This window comes from Acanthochromis polyacanthus, chromosome 1 (genome assembly GCF_021347895.1).
Source record: "Acanthochromis polyacanthus isolate Apoly-LR-REF ecotype Palm Island chromosome 1, KAUST_Apoly_ChrSc, whole genome shotgun sequence".
Taxonomy (NCBI): domain Eukaryota; kingdom Metazoa; phylum Chordata; class Actinopteri; family Pomacentridae; genus Acanthochromis; species Acanthochromis polyacanthus.
The window spans coordinates 21,884,392-21,903,058 of NC_067113.1; the positions used below are offsets into that span (position 1 = coordinate 21,884,392).

At 40.6% G+C, this 18,667-nt stretch overlaps 4 protein-coding genes across 10 annotated transcripts in view; 2 read left to right on the forward strand and 2 right to left on the reverse strand.

Annotated features, from left to right (window-relative positions):
* fancm (FA complementation group M) overlaps positions 1–3,704 on the reverse strand; it is a 44,383-nt gene extending 40,679 nt beyond the window's left edge. For both annotated transcript variants that reach the window (XM_022196838.2, XM_051954888.1), the window contains exons 1-4: positions 2,882–3,704; positions 2,628–2,800; positions 2,294–2,371; positions 2,012–2,170 (exon numbers count right to left, since the gene is read on the reverse strand). In XM_022196838.2, coding sequence (XP_022052530.2) covers positions 2,012–2,170; positions 2,294–2,371; positions 2,628–2,800; positions 2,882–3,581 — 1,110 coding nt within the window. In that variant the 5' untranslated portion in view covers positions 3,582–3,704. The remainder of the gene's footprint in view (positions 1–2,011; positions 2,171–2,293; positions 2,372–2,627; positions 2,801–2,881) is intronic.
* A 131-nt stretch (positions 3,705–3,835) lies between these two features.
* iqcc (IQ motif containing C) lies at positions 3,836–7,445 on the forward strand. 2 transcript variants are annotated; one of them, XM_022196789.2, is made up of 5 exons: positions 3,836–3,954; positions 5,442–5,585; positions 5,668–5,932; positions 6,478–6,611; positions 7,222–7,445. In XM_022196789.2, the coding sequence occupies exons 1-5, from the start codon at positions 3,913–3,915 to the stop codon at positions 7,255–7,257; spliced, it is 621 nt and encodes a 206-aa protein (XP_022052481.2). In that variant the 5' UTR covers positions 3,836–3,912; the 3' UTR covers positions 7,258–7,445. The 2 variants fall into 2 exon arrangements, with proteins under 2 accessions (XP_022052481.2, XP_022052492.2); XM_022196800.2 differs by having other exon boundaries at positions 6,490–6,611.
* Positions 7,446–7,569: 124 nt separating this feature from the next.
* dcdc2b (doublecortin domain containing 2B) lies at positions 7,570–14,034 on the forward strand. 5 transcript variants are annotated; one of them, XM_022196741.2, is made up of 15 exons: positions 7,570–8,299; positions 8,410–8,710; positions 8,823–8,874; positions 10,298–10,368; positions 11,039–11,170; positions 11,272–11,406; positions 11,578–11,617; positions 11,757–11,822; positions 12,012–12,180; positions 12,302–12,411; positions 12,533–12,601; positions 12,882–12,953; positions 13,079–13,123; positions 13,211–13,288; positions 13,399–14,034. In XM_022196741.2, the coding sequence occupies exons 2-15, from the start codon at positions 8,427–8,429 to the stop codon at positions 13,468–13,470; spliced, it is 1,395 nt and encodes a 464-aa protein (XP_022052433.1). In that variant the 5' UTR covers positions 7,570–8,299; positions 8,410–8,426; the 3' UTR covers positions 13,471–14,034. The 5 variants fall into 5 exon arrangements, with proteins under 5 accessions (XP_022052433.1, XP_022052439.1, XP_022052455.1 ...); XM_022196747.2 differs by having other exon boundaries at positions 8,413–8,710; XM_022196763.2 differs by having other exon boundaries at positions 7,570–8,186.
* On the reverse strand, positions 13,906–18,386 carry tmem234 (transmembrane protein 234). The gene is made up of 5 exons (XM_022196814.2): positions 18,322–18,386; positions 17,839–17,990; positions 16,962–17,028; positions 15,052–15,144; positions 13,906–14,743 (listed from the first exon to the last, which is right to left on the reverse strand). Exons 1-5 carry the CDS (start codon positions 18,332–18,334, stop codon positions 14,640–14,642), a joined length of 429 nt encoding a protein of 142 aa, XP_022052506.1. The 5' UTR covers positions 18,335–18,386; the 3' UTR covers positions 13,906–14,639.
* Positions 18,387–18,667: the final 281 nt, after the last annotated feature.

Here is an 18,667-nt window from a genome sequence, read left to right on the forward strand (position 1 = left end):
CATGGAGGAAGAGGAGGCTACCTGAATGATTGTGTGGATGAATACTGGCCTTTCTTCTACGTCTGTGATTCAGTGAGGCCAAAAAAACTAAAGGAAAAAACACACAGCTGAGCACAAAACACTTGTCTGCATGACTGGTTCATTTTCCTGATTTGCTCAACAGTTATTAAATTCTGCCTGCATGATTGCGGTAATGCTCATACCACAACTGAATACAGTGTTGCCTGTATTTTGGCAGTGGGATGTTAACAAGCAGATTCCTGACATCCTCCGGTCAAGTGGTCGGATGGAGAGAGGGTGGAAAAAAAGCAACTAAAGTACAAAAAAGAAGAACTCTGCCTATTAGTACATAGAATAAGCAAAAAGCTGAGGCGTAGAAAATTAGTTGAAGATGGCCCAGGAGTATACGAAGGGTCTAAACTTTCAAATGAAGGTGTTAAATTCCAGCTGTCCGGCAGGCAGAGACGGATCAAGTGTAGCTGCATATTTACAGTACAGCACACACAGACAGGGAACAGACCCGTGACGAGCAGAGAGCAGGTAGGGTCCGTTAATAATCCAGAACAATTCAGTCTACCAACACGAAAAGCTAGACCACCGAGTGGAGCAGGATGGTGCTTTCAAGACAGATCAATCCATTTAACGGTGACTGACCCGGAAAGAAGCACACAGTGAGGAGAAAGACGTGATGCTGAGAGGAGGATTACAGCTGAGGAGCTTTAACGAAAGAAGCGAGCAGACGATAACCACAGGGTGGCAGCAAAGCACCAAACAAACTGTAACATGAGCAACAGATTGATGGACCCAAACACAACAAGACAAAATGAAGAAACGTTTGAGGAAATGAGCGAACTTTCTGAATCTGAATGTGCTTGAAAATTACTATTAAAATGTCATGAACTATGCAAAAACACTTTGTTTGTTGTGGTTTCAATGAGACAAAACTAAACTGAGAGCAACTGGACGTGCTGACGTCATGGCTAAATGAGCACCCTGATCACTTATCCATAAAAATGCCGACTGCAATCTGACTAGATCCCGCCTAGCAACATTTTCATTTTACTTTCAACACTGCACAGGTTAGAAACGCACTGATGGACAGACCCGGCAATACTTTAAGTTGTGTAAAGTGATTTAAGGAAGGCTATTTCCACATTTGAGTATACTGCAATGAAAACTGAAACTAACCAATAAAATTCAGCCCCTACTAACTATATAAATTATAATTAATTAGTATTTATTGTGTGATATCATATTAAAATAACAGTCCTTAATTTGAATAATAACTATTATTAGCATTCTTAATTATTGCCGTGTTTGTTTGCTTTTTTTTGACATAATATTAGCAACAGCTGAAGTTTGCTGCTTCCAGCTGTTAGTAGGAGTCTTTCCTTTGAGTTTCATAAAGAACATCAAACACCAGCAGGATCCACTGAAGCATCTCCAAAGCAAAATTCAATTCAGTTTTATTTACATAGCGAAAGTACTGCAGACATTTCCGCATACAGAACAACAGTACCTGTAACGTCATTAATTCCTTAAAAAATTACCCCCAACAGAGGGATAACTTTTGATCTTTTCTATTTTAGTGGCACATGGCCAGAATTTTGAGTGATTACAAAAATCATAGATAAACTAGGCAATTATTTATGTGGACAGGCTGACAAGCTTGATATATGCTTAGACTTAATATTTTGTTTAAAAGTGCATTATTATGTCTTATACATCACTTGAAGTTCTGTCCAATTTCACGTGGGTGACAAATATCGCATGCATACTGTGGCTCTCTTCATTACTGTGGTGTGTCTGTTTGTGAAAAACATAAAAGTGACCTTTGTCTGAATGACAGAATGAGTGACTTCAACAGACTGACGAAGCCAGAAATATGACAAATATCATGCTTTAAAGGGGCATAAAAGTGACATTTTTCTCATTCTCTCACATCAGACTGTCATGTCAGACGTTTAATGTCAGGAAAAATAAAAACAGTAAAGCTGGGGGATGTGCCTACCTGCAGGTAACAAGCCTGGTGAGCTGAAAGGGCCTCACCCAGAGGAACAATCACTTTGTCCACACTGCGCTGGTGGGAATGAGCCCGGATGTCTGGACTCTCCTCTGAACGCAGCTCAATGTGGGAGATGAGCAGATTGGAGATCACCGACTGCACTGACTGCAAGGATGAAGCGAGGGAGGACAGAATAGTTCAGAATAGTTGCAAGGACAAATTATATTTTTAGGACACATTAGTTCAGAGTCAAGAAAAGATACGCAGACAGAAATATATCACTGTCACCTTTGTATCTCCACCTGGAGTGGCACTAAGAGCCAGGATGCGGAACTGCAGAGTCTGACTGCCAAGCTGTCTGATCACCTGAGCAAGAGGGAGAAGTACAGGGTATGTCTGGACAGAATGAAACCATCTGCTAGAAAAAAAGCTTTTTATCTTGGTACAGTGTATGAAATTTATATCACAATGCAGATATAAATCACTATACAGTACGTAAACTGTGAAATCTAGCATGTGAGCGTGTGAGAATCAGGGCAAAGCAATTTAAGTGATTTAAATGCAAAAAAAAAAAACTGATCTAAATGCCATGCTGTGGATAACTGACGTAAGCTTTGTTTACCTGACAGTAAGCATGGTTGCCCAGTGCCTTGTGTGCTTCATCGATCACCACACACTTGATCTGCTGGGCCGGGCACGTGTCTCTGGACAGATCATTAGCCATCACCTGAGGGGTGAGGAAGAAGACACGCTTGGACCTCCACACCTCTTGTCTCTGTTTGGCTGCTGTGCTGCCTATAAATCAGAAGATACACTCGTGTTAGTGACTGCTGGAAGAGGGAGGATGATGGTGATGATGTGCCATGATCTTATTACCTGTTAACTCAGCCATATGAGCCTGTGGGATTCCCATCACTTTATAACATGCCTCAATCTGCTGGGCCACCAGAGGCTTAGTGGGGGCCATGAACACAATCTTCCCAGATGGATACCAGCGGTAGAAGTTGTACATAACCACAGAGGCTATGAAGGTTTTCCCCAGACCAGTGGGAAGGCACACCAGTGTGTTCTGAAACAGGGCAGCCTCTGATATCTTCAGCTGGTACTCCCTAATAGGGTAGTTGGTGGGGTAGATCCACACCTTAGCTGAGGAGCCGTCAAAGCCTGGCAAGTCTGGGTATGTCTGCCCACCTGATGGGACAGGAGACAGGGCAATGTTTTCTGCTCCTGTAGGGTTGTCATCTTGAAAAAAGTTAGCATTATCCAACTGAAGACTCCTTTCAGCTTCATAGACAGCCACCACCATGAGATCATCATCTTCATCTTCATATCCAGGCAGCAGGTCATCTGTCCTCACTGGGGTTTCTGCTGAAGTATATGTGGACCCCTGACCAAATTCAGTCCATAGAGGATTTCGAGGAGGATGTGTGCTAGCTACCTGAGAACTGCTACTTGGGGCTGTTCTTCGCCGTCCAGCGGCTTTTTTGGCATCTTTTCCCGGTTGAGCAACTTTGTTTTGAGAAACGGAGGCACCCCAAGTTTGGAATAAAGTCCTCTGATTTGTGCCACTGCTCATTTTCACAAGCCGTGGCAAAAAACTTTAAGCAAAAAGTGGCATGTCATGAGCAGCATTTCAAACAGCATACAAACATAGTGGCACTTCCGCTAGCGCTTTCCAAAATATAACACTGCATTCGTGGCGACGGTTTTACTTAGCTGGATACCGTTATATTTTTTTCATATGTGTTAAGATATTTTTATTTTACAGCGCTATATCAATGTGAAAAATAAACAAATTTCGAATACTGTTATATTCCACAAGGACATGCTTTTAACTTTTGAGGTTCACCCGGAAGTCAATTAAAAGTTGCAGTTCATCTCCCGCTCGCCGTCTTGTTACCATAGTGATGGACAGAAGCAAATGGGAGAAGATAATCACACAATTTCAGGTAATAACCGTATCTAATCAAAGTGTTTTGAACTCATAACGGAGACGAATGCGTCTTTTCACCTAGAGGAATTTATAACAAGTTGTTTTAGTTAGTTTGGGCTGTTTGGCTGCTCTTGAATGTTGCAGCTAACGTTGGCTAAAGCTAGCACAAAAAGTAAATAAATACTAAAACGAATAGCACAAGAGGCTGCACTATCAGGACCGCAGTTGTAGGACCCTATTACTCCGAACTTTGTTTTGCATTAACTCTTTTTTGAGTCAGATAACATGGTAATGGCTTGCTAACTCCAACGGCGAGCTAGCTTGCCACAGACACTAGCAAAAATACACAAATAATTATGCGCATGTTTGAGTGGTATAAATCTTTTAAAACTGGAAGTACTTGGACAGCAAGTAGTATTTTGAGTGAAATAAACCTTTTTAAACCTTAACTTGTTTGTTGTAAAATGGTATTTTGGATAGAGTAAGCCCATAACTTATATTACAAAATATTGTTTGGGTGGGATAAAGCTTTAAAACTGCAAGTGCTTGGAGACAAAGTAGTATTTTGGGTTGAATAAACCTTAAAACTCATAACTAGTAGACTGTTACTAGAAAGTAGTATTTGGGGTGGGGAAACAAATATTTTAAGACCATAACCTGTGTGTTATAAAGTACTATTTGAGTTGATTGAAGCTTTAAAACTGTAAGTACTTGAGCATATGTAGTGTTTTGAGTGAAGTAAACCTTTAAAACCATAACTCCATTGTTAGAAAGTATCATTTGAGTGGAGTAAACTTTTATGGACATAACATGTTTATTAAAGAGTATGATCTGAGTGAAATAAACCTGTAAAACTATAAATACATGAAGACAAAGTAGTATTTTGGATGGAGACAAACTTTACAATCATAACTCGTTCATTAGAAAGTAATATATATCTTGTATATAGGCTTTTAAAGCAATTAGTGCTTGGACAGAAAATTATATTTTGAGTGGAGTAAAGCGTTAAACCCATAGCCTCTTTGTTATAGCCTGCTGCTTGGGTGGCTTAAACCTTTAAAACTATATGTACTTGGACAGAAAGTAGTATTTTGAATGGACTTAACCTTTAAATCTGTAACTTGTTTGTTAGAAGGTATTATTTTTATGGAATTAACCTGTAAAACTATTAATTAGGGGACACAAAGTGGTATTTTGGATGGAGTAAGCCTTTAAACCTATAACCAGTTCATTAGAAAGTATTGTCTGAGTGGGATAATCCTTTAAAACTATTAATGTGTAGATGCAAAGTGGTATTTTGAGTGGAATAAACCTTTAAAACCATAAGTTGTGCACTTCAGTGATCATCACGTTGGACAGGTGGCACTGTGGCAACAGAGTTAGTGAAGAACAAAGCTCCTGAAATGCTGTTCTATCGCTGCGGTGCTGCAACTGTGGCCTTCTCTGCTGCAGACACATGATATTGCCCACTTGTTACTATAGTTACTCTCCTTCTATCTCTAGGCATGTGCACGTGGACATTTGGTGAGGAGCGAAATCCATTGTGCACGAGAAGATTTTGCAGAGATCGTGAAAGAGATTGACGGGGGCTTGTCCCATTTAAAGTGGGTGGAAGCGGTCATCTCCACCCCCCACTTCACAGACACTGTAAGTAACAATCACAGTCATGAGAATGCGGTTTCATAACTCCTTGATACTTTTCTCATCTCTTTGCTCTGTGCATTATAAGGGCGGGCCATATCTACAACCTTCAGATCCAGGACTAGATGTCAGTGCCAGGTCCCAGTACCCAGCATCCTTATTACAGGAGAGAGATCACTGTGTCTTGCCAGAAAAGACAGAAGCAGAGAGAGATGATTTACCTAGCAGTCCTGTTGGAGGGGATGAAGAGCGGCAGAGACAGAGCTCAGTGGGGAATAAAGATGGAGGGGTGATGGAGAGCACAGGGGAATCCTCCACCATATGGAGCAGTTTGGAGCTAAATGCTTACAAAGGTAAGAGCTGTAGAGAACATGGAAGAATCCACAAGTGCTTTTTGTGTGTGAGAAAGACTTTAATTCATACGACTCTATCTATAATGTAATTTATTATCAAGCTGTGCATACACTACCTTTCACAAATTTTGGTCACTTAGAAATGTCCTTATTTTTGAAAGAAAAACATTTTTTTCGATGAAGATAACAGTAAATTAATCAAAAATACAGTCTGGACATTGTTAATGTTGTAAATGACTATTCTAGCTGGAAACAACTGATTGTTAATGTAATATCTCCATAGGGCTACAGAGGAACATTTCCAGCAACCATCACTCCTGTGTTCTAATGCTACATTGTGTTAGCTAATGGTGTTGAAAGGTTAATTGATGATTAGAAAACCTTTGTTCAATTATGTTAGCACATGAATAAAAGTGTGAGTTTTCATGGAAAACATGAAATTGGCCGTGTGACCCCGAACTTTTAAATGGTAGCGTTAACTTCATTGTTAAACCTTGAACTGAAACTACAGAGAAGAAGCCTCGTGAGTCATGTTAAATTGTCAGTCCCTCCCTCAGGTCCTCAGCGGTACTGCTTGGCTCAGGAGGTGCCCCGTACCCCACAGGCTCTGCATCTCCATAGAAACAGCCTGACCATGGAGCTGCTCTGGCTGCAGCAAGCCATTGACAGCAGGAAAAAGGTAAGATGAGTAAAGAAATAGATGTCGTGCTTTCTTGCATTTGTTCAGCGGTGACAGTCTTCTGCTGTAATATAGTAGCTTCTGCTGCAAGACTACATTTATTTCATTTCTTTAATATGAGTGCATACAGTAAGTCCAAAAAGCAGCACTTCTTCAAACAAACTATTTTCTAAGCCTCAGTATCCAAATAACTAGCTGTATGTTTGCAGGAAGTGTCAGCAGCTACTTATTGTCCTGAAAGCCATAAAATCACAAAATTCTACTCGATGATTCAGGATGTTTTCGCCTTCATTCTGGCCCGTGTATTAAGAGTGTAAATCAAAAGACAGCTGGTTTATCTGTCTGCACTCTCTGCCCTCACCCTGTGTATTGATTTTGAATCCTTTCATTAAACTTTAACACAACTCACATATCCCCACATCAGTGCATCCATGAAGCATCCTCTGAATGATCTTATTGACATTTGTACATGTACACAAGTAATGACTTTTTTTTAACTTTGTAGAGCAAATACTTTTGAAGACGTGTTGTCATGCAGTGAGAGTGTGCTCACCTACTGAAAATGTGCATGGCTCGTGATTGTTTTTCCTGTCTTTCTTTTCTTCTACAGTACTTGTCACTGAAGGACCGACTGACTGTATTCTGACAGCATAAATAACATAAACAAGACCTAATAATGTGGCTCATCAACTGAACTCACTCACACAATATATGATTAAGATATGAAATTAAAACATATATTTATGATGCGATTGGCAGAATATATGGAGTTAACGACCCTGTAAATTGTGTATATTTTTGTAAACAATGAATAAATGTTATTTTTCTACAATATTTTCCTTGCATTGTCTGTTGCAGCTGTCTCTTGTAATGCTATCAGTTGTGTTAGCTTGAGGTAGTTAACTATTGTGCTGGAAAGAGGTTAGTTCAGGGGAGGGTTTTTGGCTCTATGCAAGTTTGTGGTGTGTCTCAGAAGCTCAAATTTCTCGTTTGGATCAGAATGAATGAGCTATCACTCATCAGATGAGAAGTTCATCCTACAGACATTCACCTGGCAGTCTCCTGGTAAACTGCTGTTGTCTTTTGGTATTCATTTCCTTAAAGAGCAGCCTAAAAATATGCATTTAGAGGTCAAATAAACAGTGAAATTTGTTTTATGTCCTTAAAATTGTATTTTTTGTGTGTTTTTGCACTAGATCTGGCCTATAGGCTTAATTTTGCTTTTTTATTTTATTTTTTAAATACAGACAACAGGGTGTAGAGGTTATCTTATTGATTCAGCTTACAACACCAAGACCCACCCATTCTCCCCTCCTCTGTCTGCCTCTTTTGTTGTGGTTTCTGCCGATGGTTTGGCCCACAAAGCCGGTCATTGCTGGCCACGCTGCCATAGCAACCAGGAAATGCTCACCACCGTCAGTGGAGTAGTGTCCTTGTGAGTGTATGTGTGCGACAGGGAATAGAGAGGAGTAGAACGTGGTGAGTGGGAGTCCAGACAGACCACAACAACAGAAGGGACTGATTTCTACCTTTGGCTTTTCCTGCAGCTCCTCTGCTTCATCCTCCACCAGGCTTGTGAGTGACGGAGCAGCGTTTGTGCTGAACGTGTTGGCTCGATCAGAAATCATGTGCTCGTGTTAATGTGTGATCCCAGAGAGGGCGATGTGTGTATCTGGAGTGTGAAAAATGTAAATGCAACTCTTAGATTTAGTCAGTTAGACTACATGTGTGGGGAGATCTGTGTGATGGGTGGGTGTGTGCGCTGAAAAACACTTTTTACATTTCTGTGTGTGGACAGTAGCAGCTGGCACGGAGATGGCTGCCAGCACTGCAGCTACATCTCTCCTACCTCCGGTCAAGAGCGTGGTGGTGTACAGGAATGGAGACCCCTTCTACACCGGACGGAGGTTCGTGGTCAACCAGCGTCAGGTGGCCACTATGGAGGCCTTTCTGAATGAAGTGACCCACAACATCGGGGCTCCTCTCGCTGTCCGGACTCTGTACACCCCCAGGCAGGGCCACAGGGTCACTGACCTCCAGGACCTGCGGACAGGAGCTCAGTATGTTGCTGCTGGCTTTGAGAGGTTCAAGAAATTGGAGTGAGTACAAAATCCATTTCGTTACTCCTTTAAAGTAAATGAATTGTCAGTGAATCCTACTTCTGGGTGTTTCCAAAAAGAAATCAAGTGTATCTGCTGTCTTCATGTGCAGTTACCTGAATGCAGGAGCAAAAAAGCAGCCTGCAACTCGTGACGAGACCCAGGTAAGCTCCTATTTTCACATGTGGCCGACCTCCTATTAAGGCCACCAGCACACTCCATCACTCATTAATCCCAGTCTGACCAGGAGGAATGCACCACTGGGCTGCACTCTGCTCACATTAAGCAGATCCATTTGAACTCCTTCCAAGTTAAATATGAAAATAGGTGCAGGATTTTCCATTACCGAGACCAGCTCCTATTCGCCTGCAAATGTGGTGACACATTGTTATGTTAGCATTAGTTGTGCGTGCACACAGGTCACACTTTTGCCGTCTTGTTGATGTCGCCGGTTGTCATGTAAATTACCAGAAATAATGGGCTAATGATTGTGCTGCCTGTCAAACAGTCACTTTCAAAGCTCTCATGTGATGCAAAGCTTAATGAATTACAGCTGGATATCGTCAGGAAATAGCAGAATACACCTGGTGTAAGAATAGTTTTCATGCAGAAAATGTTCTTTGTAAGAATGTAAAGCTTTCTGTAAAGTGAGAGACAGGCAGCATATGTTGATGAGGTTTTGCATGGAGACCCTCCCTCAACATGCACACTAAATTGATGTCAAAGCGACACACGTTTGTATGCACACACAGAGCCGCTCATGCTGACAAGCACTTGCTTTGTGTTCCGACCAGCTGGCAGGAGTGACCGCTTGGTTTTTTTTCAGACGTAGAGTGTGTCCTTAATCTTAAGCCACCAGTGTTACTTTTCTGAAAAACATACAAGAGTGGAGAGTGATTGTGTGTGCCTTGGTCGCCTGCCATTTGGAGAGCAGATTTTTGAAGCCGGACTCTTTGGGTTTTAAAGTCTTGCATGCCTGTGTTAGGGTGGTTGCTGTGGAGCAATGCAGGAAGTGTGTCCGTATGTGTGTTTGATCCTGCTGGTGAAACAAAGAGTTATGCTTCCACACGGTGTTATCAGAGCTGTGTGCATGTCTGGGCAGGCCTAATGCCCGTATTCTGAGCCCGACACCTCCTTCTCTGCTCACAGTTTGAATGAATTAAAGGTCTGCCAATTCAAAAAAGAAAAAAACAATTAGGGAAGATTATCAATGTCTGCTTCGTTCTGAATGGACCGACTTCATCCAGCTACATTATGAGAGGCAGACACAACAGATTCCATTGATATGGGTGGACATGGACGAGAGCTTTGAGGAGGAACCCTCACATCAGACATGACCGTGAATGTGTCTTGGAGTGACGTCTGTTTCCATGGCTGCAGCACTTGAGCTGACGCGAGCAGAATAGTTAGTCAGTCATTACACATCTGGGAGAAGTGATTTTTGCTGTGACGGACGTGCGGTGTAATTGATGTGCAGAAGAAGGATGATGGAAATCTGATGAGAGAATTTTCAGTATTGATGAGAAAATGACAGCATTGTGATGTTGTGCAGAACCACGCATCTGACTGTCTGAATGTCTCCTCCAGGCAAAAGTCATCCAGAGGCCGAACGTTTCAGCCAAATGGAGGAAGTTTATACCTGTACCCTGCATTATACAGTGAGTTGGATAAACTACACATAAACACTCACATGATTATTATTTTTAGCATTTTAGTTAGTATGTAACAATAGTTTTCTCATTTATATTACAACCTATGATGGAATGTGTGCAAAGTTCAACCAGTGAGGATTCAACAGTCAGATTTAGTAAAACCATGAACTACAGGTGGTGATTTCAGTCTGTTAGTAGACCCACTAGTTTGGTTTAAAGTTAGCAGATACTAGACATTTTAGAGGAATTTTTTGCACGGATATTCATGATTTGTTTAGTGAGTTTAATTCCCTGACTTTTCCTTTGACACTTAAGGGATCTTTAAATAAATATCTTAACTTTTGAAAAGGTTTGCTATTAGATTTTGTACAGATTATTGTACCACAATGTCCACATTCATGTAGCATCACCAGATTTCTAGTCTTGTCGTGTTATTGTTAATCCACTATAGCACAGCAAAGAATCAATGGCCAGAAATTTGCATCATAAAGTATCAAACTTTGGAAGATGCTAAACATGAGCTACAATAGTTCTGGCTCACTTTATGAGGATCCTTTCATGACCAGTATAGTCAGGAGTTCCAATCACAGCAACCAGTATCTGTTTCATTGTACATAAGACCATCTTAGGACAGAATGTTAAAAATGCAAACATCTTCTTCAATGTGCCTTCTCAGTGTTTTCCGTAATGGAGATCTCCTGTGTCCACCATTCCGATTCATCATTCCTCGGAGCATGCAGCAGGACCTGGAGCAGATCCTGAGTCTGATCACGGAGAAGGTCAGCTTACGGACCGGAGCGGTGCGCAGGTCGGTGCCGCTGTCACCCAGAAACCCACCCATGAACTGCTGAGCTCAAACAGTGGGGGAGAAATCCGGTAAATATCTCTCTAACTCCTGTGCTTGCTTAGGTTGTGCTCTTTGGAAGGCGTGACTGTGTCCTCAGCTGGGGAGCTGGAGACTGGCCACTGCTACGTTGCCGTGGGAACCGAGAGGTTCAAGAAACTTCCATATGTGGAGCTGCTGGTTTCAAAAGCAACAGAGAGGTATTGTTATGCAAGGTCTTCCGTTTGTGTGCCGAAATGCGCGTTTATGTGAATCTGCTCTGTATTCTAACATGAAATACCGGCTGTCAGACAACTGTGACCATGAACAAAACACTTCCTTATCTCACATTTTTTACATTACAATGTGTTTTTCTAACGTTTTACTTTTAGATATTATCCTGGAAAGAGGAGGCTGTTGAGGAGAGCTGAGGTAAATACTGAACTCTACCTTCAGCTACTCACATTATTATGTCTTAAAATCATAGCAACTCTGTAGGGCAGCTCTCAGAAGATAATTAACTAGAAAACCAAGACAGGCAAACACTTCTTTTTTTCTGTTTTTCTCTTAGAACAGGAAAGCAGGCAGCGGTCCAGAAGACCAGTACAGTGACTCAGCTCTCCTCGACTCCCCAGAGGTAAAAAACAACCCTCCGCTGTCTTGTAATCACACTACATGATGCTAAATTGGCACTGTTTGTTTGTTTGGTGTGTATTTTCTTCACACATTCAGCACAGCGGGGTGACAAACAGTGCAGGAGGCATCTACGTGTAACACACTACAGCGGAAATGGAATCTTAATTCAGTTGTAACACTCGAATTTCAGTCAGATGGTCGGAGGGTGAAGTCGACGGGAGATGAAGTTGCAGCTCCACAAGCCTCGCAGCAGAAGATCAGGAGAGACGGAGCAGACGAGAACTCGGCGTTCTTCGCCAGGCCGGTCAAGATCCGCAAGAACAGAATGCAGACGAGGCCGCCTCTCAGTAACGGATCTGGTTAGGAGTCCCATCAAATCTCGTTTAAGAATCTAATCATGAACGCTATCTTCACATCCATATGAAGACCATTCATTTTTGCCTGAGTTGACACAGCATCTTTTGGATTTGTTTATTACAGTTCAGCCCAGCATCTTCAAAAGAGCAGGACGGAAAAGGAGAGAGGAGGTCAGAGGAGCCGAGGAGGTGCAGGAAGATGAAAACACAGCCACAGAGCTCCCTGTTGATCAGGTTAGCTTCAGGCACGTCTGCTCCATCTTCATCTAATAACTGCACAGAGAAATATGATCATCAAATGCTTTCGCTGAGGGTGTTGATTCATTTGAATCTGATTCTCATTTTCTGTCTCAAGAGGGTTGCAGAAATAGTGGAAGATGAGGAACTGAACAGAACAGATGATGCTCTGCACAGCACACAGCAGGTAGGCGTTTCTTAGTGCTCCATGTTCCTCTGTTGGACAGCTTCCCAGATTATAGTCCACTCAAGGAAAATTGAAGTGCACATTGTGACAGATAAGGAAAATTACATGATGACATATTTTTATCTAAACAAAGCAGAAACATTAACATACTACTGTATAAATTCCTGTCTCTGAATCACAACTATTAAAGAATCCTTTTATTATTTAATTACTATCACAAGCTCTTTGCATGTGCACCACATTGTTTTTTGTAAATGCATAAAACCTGTTTTTCCTCAAGAGACATGCACAAATTATAAAGAGCGAGCAGCACAGCGACCAAGAACACCCACACAAGTACAACGAAAAGCAGGTACAGTATATGTGAGTGGGTGTTTACATTTAGATAATCGCACTACACGTGTCTCTATATAAATTCCCAATCTGTGGGTTCAGATTTTTTTTTTTTTTTTTGCTTGTTTGTTTGTTTATTAAAAGGCATTGCCATCTGAACAAGAGCAGGAGTCCACTGCTGAAATACGGGTACATACACCCACACACACGCCAGCTCCTGATAAATAATTGTTGAGTCCGCGGACACAGAAACTCATGCGTCTCTCTTTTCAAAAGGAACCTGAGCTGGAACAAACGTCCTTAGAGCCGAGGCCTTCATCATCCACCTCTCAGGGAAAAAGCAGCCAAGATAAGGCAAGTTTGCTCACCTCACGTTCTAAAATACAGCATGCCGGTTTTAATTAGCTTCACCGCAACCAAGATCAGTGAAAACATCTACTGGATTGGATATTTTGCTCCAACAGCAGAGCCCACAGGATCCTCCCTCAGTTGCAGCCGAAGAAAACCATAATCAGAAGGACGTCACAGCATCCTAACAGCAGACAACCGAGTGATTCCTGCTTGTACAAATGAACGTTTGATTCAGCTGATTCAGTGTTTAATGAGCCAAGTAACAAAATTAATTTATGTTTTCTTCTAGAACAATATCAAAGTAAAAAATGTGAATATTCTCGGCACCAAAAATGAGGAAAAAACACTCCAAGAGATGCATACGGTATCATAAACTTTACTGCACCTCATACAAACACATTCCGGATGTCTGAAGCCTCCTAAAAATGCAGCTTATTGTACATGTTCATATTGTGTTGATCCTGTTTTAAAGGGATTATTCTAATACTGATCTCTGTACATGTGACATGGTGCATTCTATTCCATTAGTCCACATGCAGTATGTAAATAAGAAAGCATACTTTTGGAAAATCTTAGGCCTAGGTATTTGATTTGTATAAAAATGTGATGAGAACATAACGTCATGTTGCCAACATTTTAATAAGGAAATATCAGCGACAACACAGGAATAGATACAATGACAAGTCGTCTGTACAGCGTCTTGTATCATTTAAATACTGTGACAATAAAATATATATTACTATGTACAACATGTGAGCCCGTTTTACTTTTTCTGTACATAGAATTTTAGAAAATGATAAATGCAACATCTACATCAGCAGTGTATCATGTATACAAGGCAGCGGTGAAGAGGATGGAGGAGGAAAAGATAAAAATAATCAAAAGAAAAAACAAGCTAAACAGTCCTCTGTCCATCTCAAACCCTCACACATGCTACAGCAGCTCCTGTAAAATGCCCCCGTTAAACCAGGAGCTGACATCTGATTGGTCTATTTCAACCCCCTGCCTTATTTGTATGTGGTCTCTATAGCTTCTATGCAGATGGGCGTCACATGGAGGGGCACCGGGGTGCTTTGAAACGTAACGACCACCGATTTCTTTGGGAGCGCCATAAATCTCGTCTAGCTCTGGGGTGTACCCTACATGAACCCGCTTCCCCTTCAACTTGGTCTAAGAGTTTCTGGACAGGTCCCTTCAAGGTCAAGATAAGTTTGTTTAGGCACAAATCAAGAGCTGCCGCCTGAATCTAAATCGCCCCCTCCAGTCCTGCATCAACTCTGCTTTGCCCTTCTTTCTTTCCTTGCTAAGGAATAAGCAGAAGGTATAGGAGAATTTGCTTTGATCCTGATCTCAGTTAGTGCACAGGCTCGCTCGTGTTCAGCTTCCCAGTGTCTTCAATGGAGCTGATTACGCACAGAGTGATGCCAGCCATGGTGAGGAACATTCCCACGACAGCCTCTGCAGAGAGTGAGGTGTGTGGGGGAGGATATGAAAGAAGAGGCAAGTTAAAAAAGAGAACAACCAGTACAGTATTTCTCAAAGAGAGGAGGAAGGCACTGCAGGGAATTAAATGCTCAGTGTCTTGGTAGTGAAGCATCACGGAGCAAAAATAACCTGCTCATGTAACACTGCTGAATTAGTGAGCCAAAGGTAAAAGAAAAAAACTTTCCAATAGACTAGTGTTTGACACTGAAGACTGCAGCACTTTTGTTTCTTCATTTGTCCTTATGGGAGTTAATGCCACTGGCTAGAAGTGAGGGACTTACGTTTGCCTCCAAATTCTTCACCCAGTAACTTTCCAGTCAGCAGAGTGCAGAGAAAGGTGAGAGAGTTGGCCACAGGAACAGCAAGGGACAACTCTAAATAACAGGAATGATTTTTTTTATTACATTAAATCCTCTGGAAAAGTGGAACAATGACAGAATGTGCACATAATTTAATCTTGTAAAGGATACCAGTAAAAGTGTTGAGTACAGTCAAATCTATTTTTTTGAAAAACAAAACCAGTAGAAAATCTGTTCTTTCTAAATAAAGACAAGCAGGATCAGCTCCTATAACATGGTAAGAGGTCTAATAAGATACACTTGTGGTCAAATTTAGTGAGTATTTTCTCACTTTCTGCTAGCTTTGCATTCTATGTGTGCACTGAAGAAAAAAAAATCTACTGTTCACAGCCTTGGCTCTGTATTCACACAATATGTTTCCAGCATGTACTGTCCACATTTGCTTTCATGCATGTTCATTCACAGGAAAAGGCGGAAAGTGAGGTTGGAAGGGTAACAAGAGTGAGGATCATTCTGAGAAAAAGGGACGCTAAATCTGTCAACTACCTAAAATATGCCAACTAATGAAACACCACCAATCTAAACCTGAATCCTGGGCACCACATTTAATCAGACATGCAGGAAACATAATAAATTCATCACCTAGGTCATTTCTCAAACAAAATTGCGAAGCATGTGCACATTCCAGATCCTCAAATATGACTACTTGCTATTATTCCTAGTCTGACATTACAGTAAATTGAATAAGTTTGGCTTCAGTGCTGGTTGTTGGACTACGAAGGCCATTTTAAAAGGTCGACCCATGCTGTAAGCATGTGAATGGCTTTATTTTTTACTAGTTTCTGTGGTTTGAAAGATCAAAACATTCATAATCTGCAGATACATTCATAATAAAAACAACCATGAATTACAGTCCTAGGTCAGCTACACAGAAATATTAACTTAGTGGTGTTTTAACTACATTACATTCAACATGTGTTTGGTAAAACACAGTTAAAGCCTGTCGGAAGCACAAAGGAGATGTTTTAGACACCACAGTGGGAAAGGTACAGGTGTAAATAATACAAATAATAATGGAAAAATTTCATTTAGCTGCTGTAGTTTCCACCTGTTTGTACCATTATAATCATACCTGCTGTCAAAGAAAGCCTTTTGCAAATTGCATAAATGAATTCTTTATAAACAAGGTGTGATCAGAAGACCCGCTCTGTCTTGCTCCCATGATGATTCGTGATGATTTATTTTAGAAAGGTATACAGCATGTGGAGTTAACATTGTAGTAACTATGACAATGTTTATCAGATTATCTCTAGAAGCGTAAACTCTATAAATGAAGGATAAAGGATGCCTTTTCTATCACAAGATTTCATCCTCAAATGTCTTGTTTTGTCCACATAGATATTCAGTTTACTGACATAAAGGAGTAAAGAAACCAGAAAATACTCAAATGTAAGAACCTTGAATGACAGAATTTAGACTTTTTATCTCAAGGCATCACGGAAACCTAATAATCGATTATTAAAATAGTTCAACTCCATAGCTGACAAGTTCTAGTGAGTCCACACGTGTAAGAATAAGGGATGAGTGCCAGAGCTGAATCACAGCAGACCTTTGGTTTATCACAGCAGGAAAAGCACAGGTTTAATTAACATCCAGGCCACTAGCGTTGTACATGCTGGTTCACTTGGACAATCTGAGGACACACCTAATAGCACTGCGGAGCTACCATTAGTGTTAGTATTAACTACAAATGTGCTCCTTGTGTCATGACATTTAAAATATCAGATGTGAAAAGGTCTATAGTCTCCTGTTGGAGCAGAGCCCTTCCTTAACTGTATCCTCCAGTATACCGCGGGCTACAGCAGCAATGTTCATATAGAAGTGTGTCCCACCTGTAGTTGAAAGTGTGTAATAGTAGACCAAAGAGCCACTCTGGTTTAAAAGAAATGGGACCAGGTACTGGACAGTAACACAAGACAAAAAAGTGCCATTAAAGCAGTTATAAGGACACATAATCATAGTTGTTGTTTTGTTTTTTTAAAAATCAACAATCAACAGTCTCAAAAACAGTACTATGTCTGAGGAGGTTGCAATTAAAGCACTACTTTCTAAATTTATAGTTTTAAAGGTTTATTCCACTCAAATATTACTTTGTAACAAATTAGTTATGGTTTTCAAAGTTAATCCCACAGAAAATATCCCTTTCTGTGAATATACTTATAGATTTAAAGGCTTATTTCACCTAAAAGACTAAATACTTGTATAGTTTTAAAGGTTTACTCCATCGAAACAGTATTTTCTAATGAGCAAGGTAAGGTCTGGCTTATACCATCCTAAATACTGCTTTCTGTACAAGTATTTATAGTTGTAAAGATTTAATTCACCCAAATACTACTTTCTAATGAACACAACAATGGTTTTTAAGGTTTATCCCATTCAAAATATAACTTTCTGTGCATGTACATTTAAATTTAAAGGCTCATTCCACCCAAAATATTCTTTTCTGTGCAAAGCCATGCATTTTTAAGTATTTATTTATTTCAAATAGTACTTTCTGACTAACAAGTTAAGGGTTTAAATGTTTATTTATCCTAAAACTGTGTAAAAAAATTTCTTTCTTTTTGGTGGTTGCCAGTGTCTGTGGACTACAAAAGCCAGCTGTCTGGAGTAAACAAACTGTTGCCATGTTATTTATCTATCCAAAAAGAGTGAATGACACACAAATGCAGCTTCATCTGCTGCAGACAAACGCTAATCCTAAAAACTCACCTTTAAGTTGAGGAACAGAAACTTGACCTCAGCCAGCAGCTGTGAAACTCTGTTGGTTTTTGTCACATTTTCTATCCCCTCTGTGCCTTTCTTTAGGAAGGGGTTGGTGCAGCCCCACAGCACCGACACCAGCAGGAGACTCAGCAGCTCGACTGCAAACACATCACAATCTATTTAGCTTCTAATTTAACAGATAATGTTACACGGTAACGGGGTTTCACAGTAACCAAACTACGGTCCTATAATAACAGGACAGACAGTAAAACAACGCGGTTAGCAGTTCACCTGCTAGTTCACTTCCTTAGCATCGGCTAAGCATGCTAGCTCTTGTTGGGTTAGTTTAGAGTTTTGAGCGCAAAGGACAAAGAAAATATTTAGGAATATGAATGGAAAACATATTAAAAACTCAAAATAGAAAATCTAATTTAAACTTCTAGTAAACAGCATGCTTTATGAACGTAAAAAAGCTTGTTAGCCACTCACCAACAGTCACCATCGTAATGTAAACAGTAAAGCTGCCACTGAAGCTGCGTTCAAGACTGCTCTGTTGTTGTTAGTGAACATTACTTAAATGAAGGAATTCACCTGTAGCTTTAAACATATATATTCTTTAAAATCATATAATTACTTAATTTTTAAAGAAATTAATATAGTCACTGAACTTTTTTTGCGACAGTCACATTTATTAAGTGGAACAGTTTGCAACGAAGTTGTTTTGAATGCATCCTGGAGGTTTTTCAGCGTGATGTGCCCAGAAGTTGCCAGCTGAGGGAGCAGAAACCCACTCTCCCTCCTCTTTTTTGTTTGTTGCACTCTTAAACTTCGACGT

Coding starts and splice junctions, on each gene's coding strand:
- dcdc2b (XM_022196741.2), top strand. CDS start 8,427: ATGGCTGCCAGCACTGCAGCTACATCTCTCCTACCTCCGGTCAAGAGC. Junction 11,171..11,271: donor CGGACCGGAGCGGTGCGCAG/GTCGGTGCCGCT, acceptor GTGCTTGCTTAG/GTTGTGCTCTTTGGAAGGCG. Junction 11,407..11,577: donor GTTTCAAAAGCAACAGAGAG/GTATTGTTATGC, acceptor TTTTACTTTTAG/ATATTATCCTGGAAAGAGGA.
- tmem234 (XM_022196814.2), bottom strand. Junction 17,029..17,838: donor TTCTGTTCCTCAACTTAAAG/GTGAGTTTTTAG, acceptor GTTACTGTCCAG/TACCTGGTCCCATTTCTTTT. Junction 15,145..16,961: donor TTACACACTTTCAACTACAG/GTGGGACACACT, acceptor CCTGTTATTTAG/AGTTGTCCCTTGCTGTTCCT.
- iqcc (XM_022196789.2), top strand. CDS start 3,913: ATGGACAGAAGCAAATGGGAGAAGATAATCACACAATTTCAG. Junction 3,955..5,441: donor AGATAATCACACAATTTCAG/GTAATAACCGTA, acceptor TTCTATCTCTAG/GCATGTGCACGTGGACATTT. Junction 6,612..7,221: donor CCATTGACAGCAGGAAAAAG/GTAAGATGAGTA, acceptor TTTCTTCTACAG/TACTTGTCACTGAAGGACCG.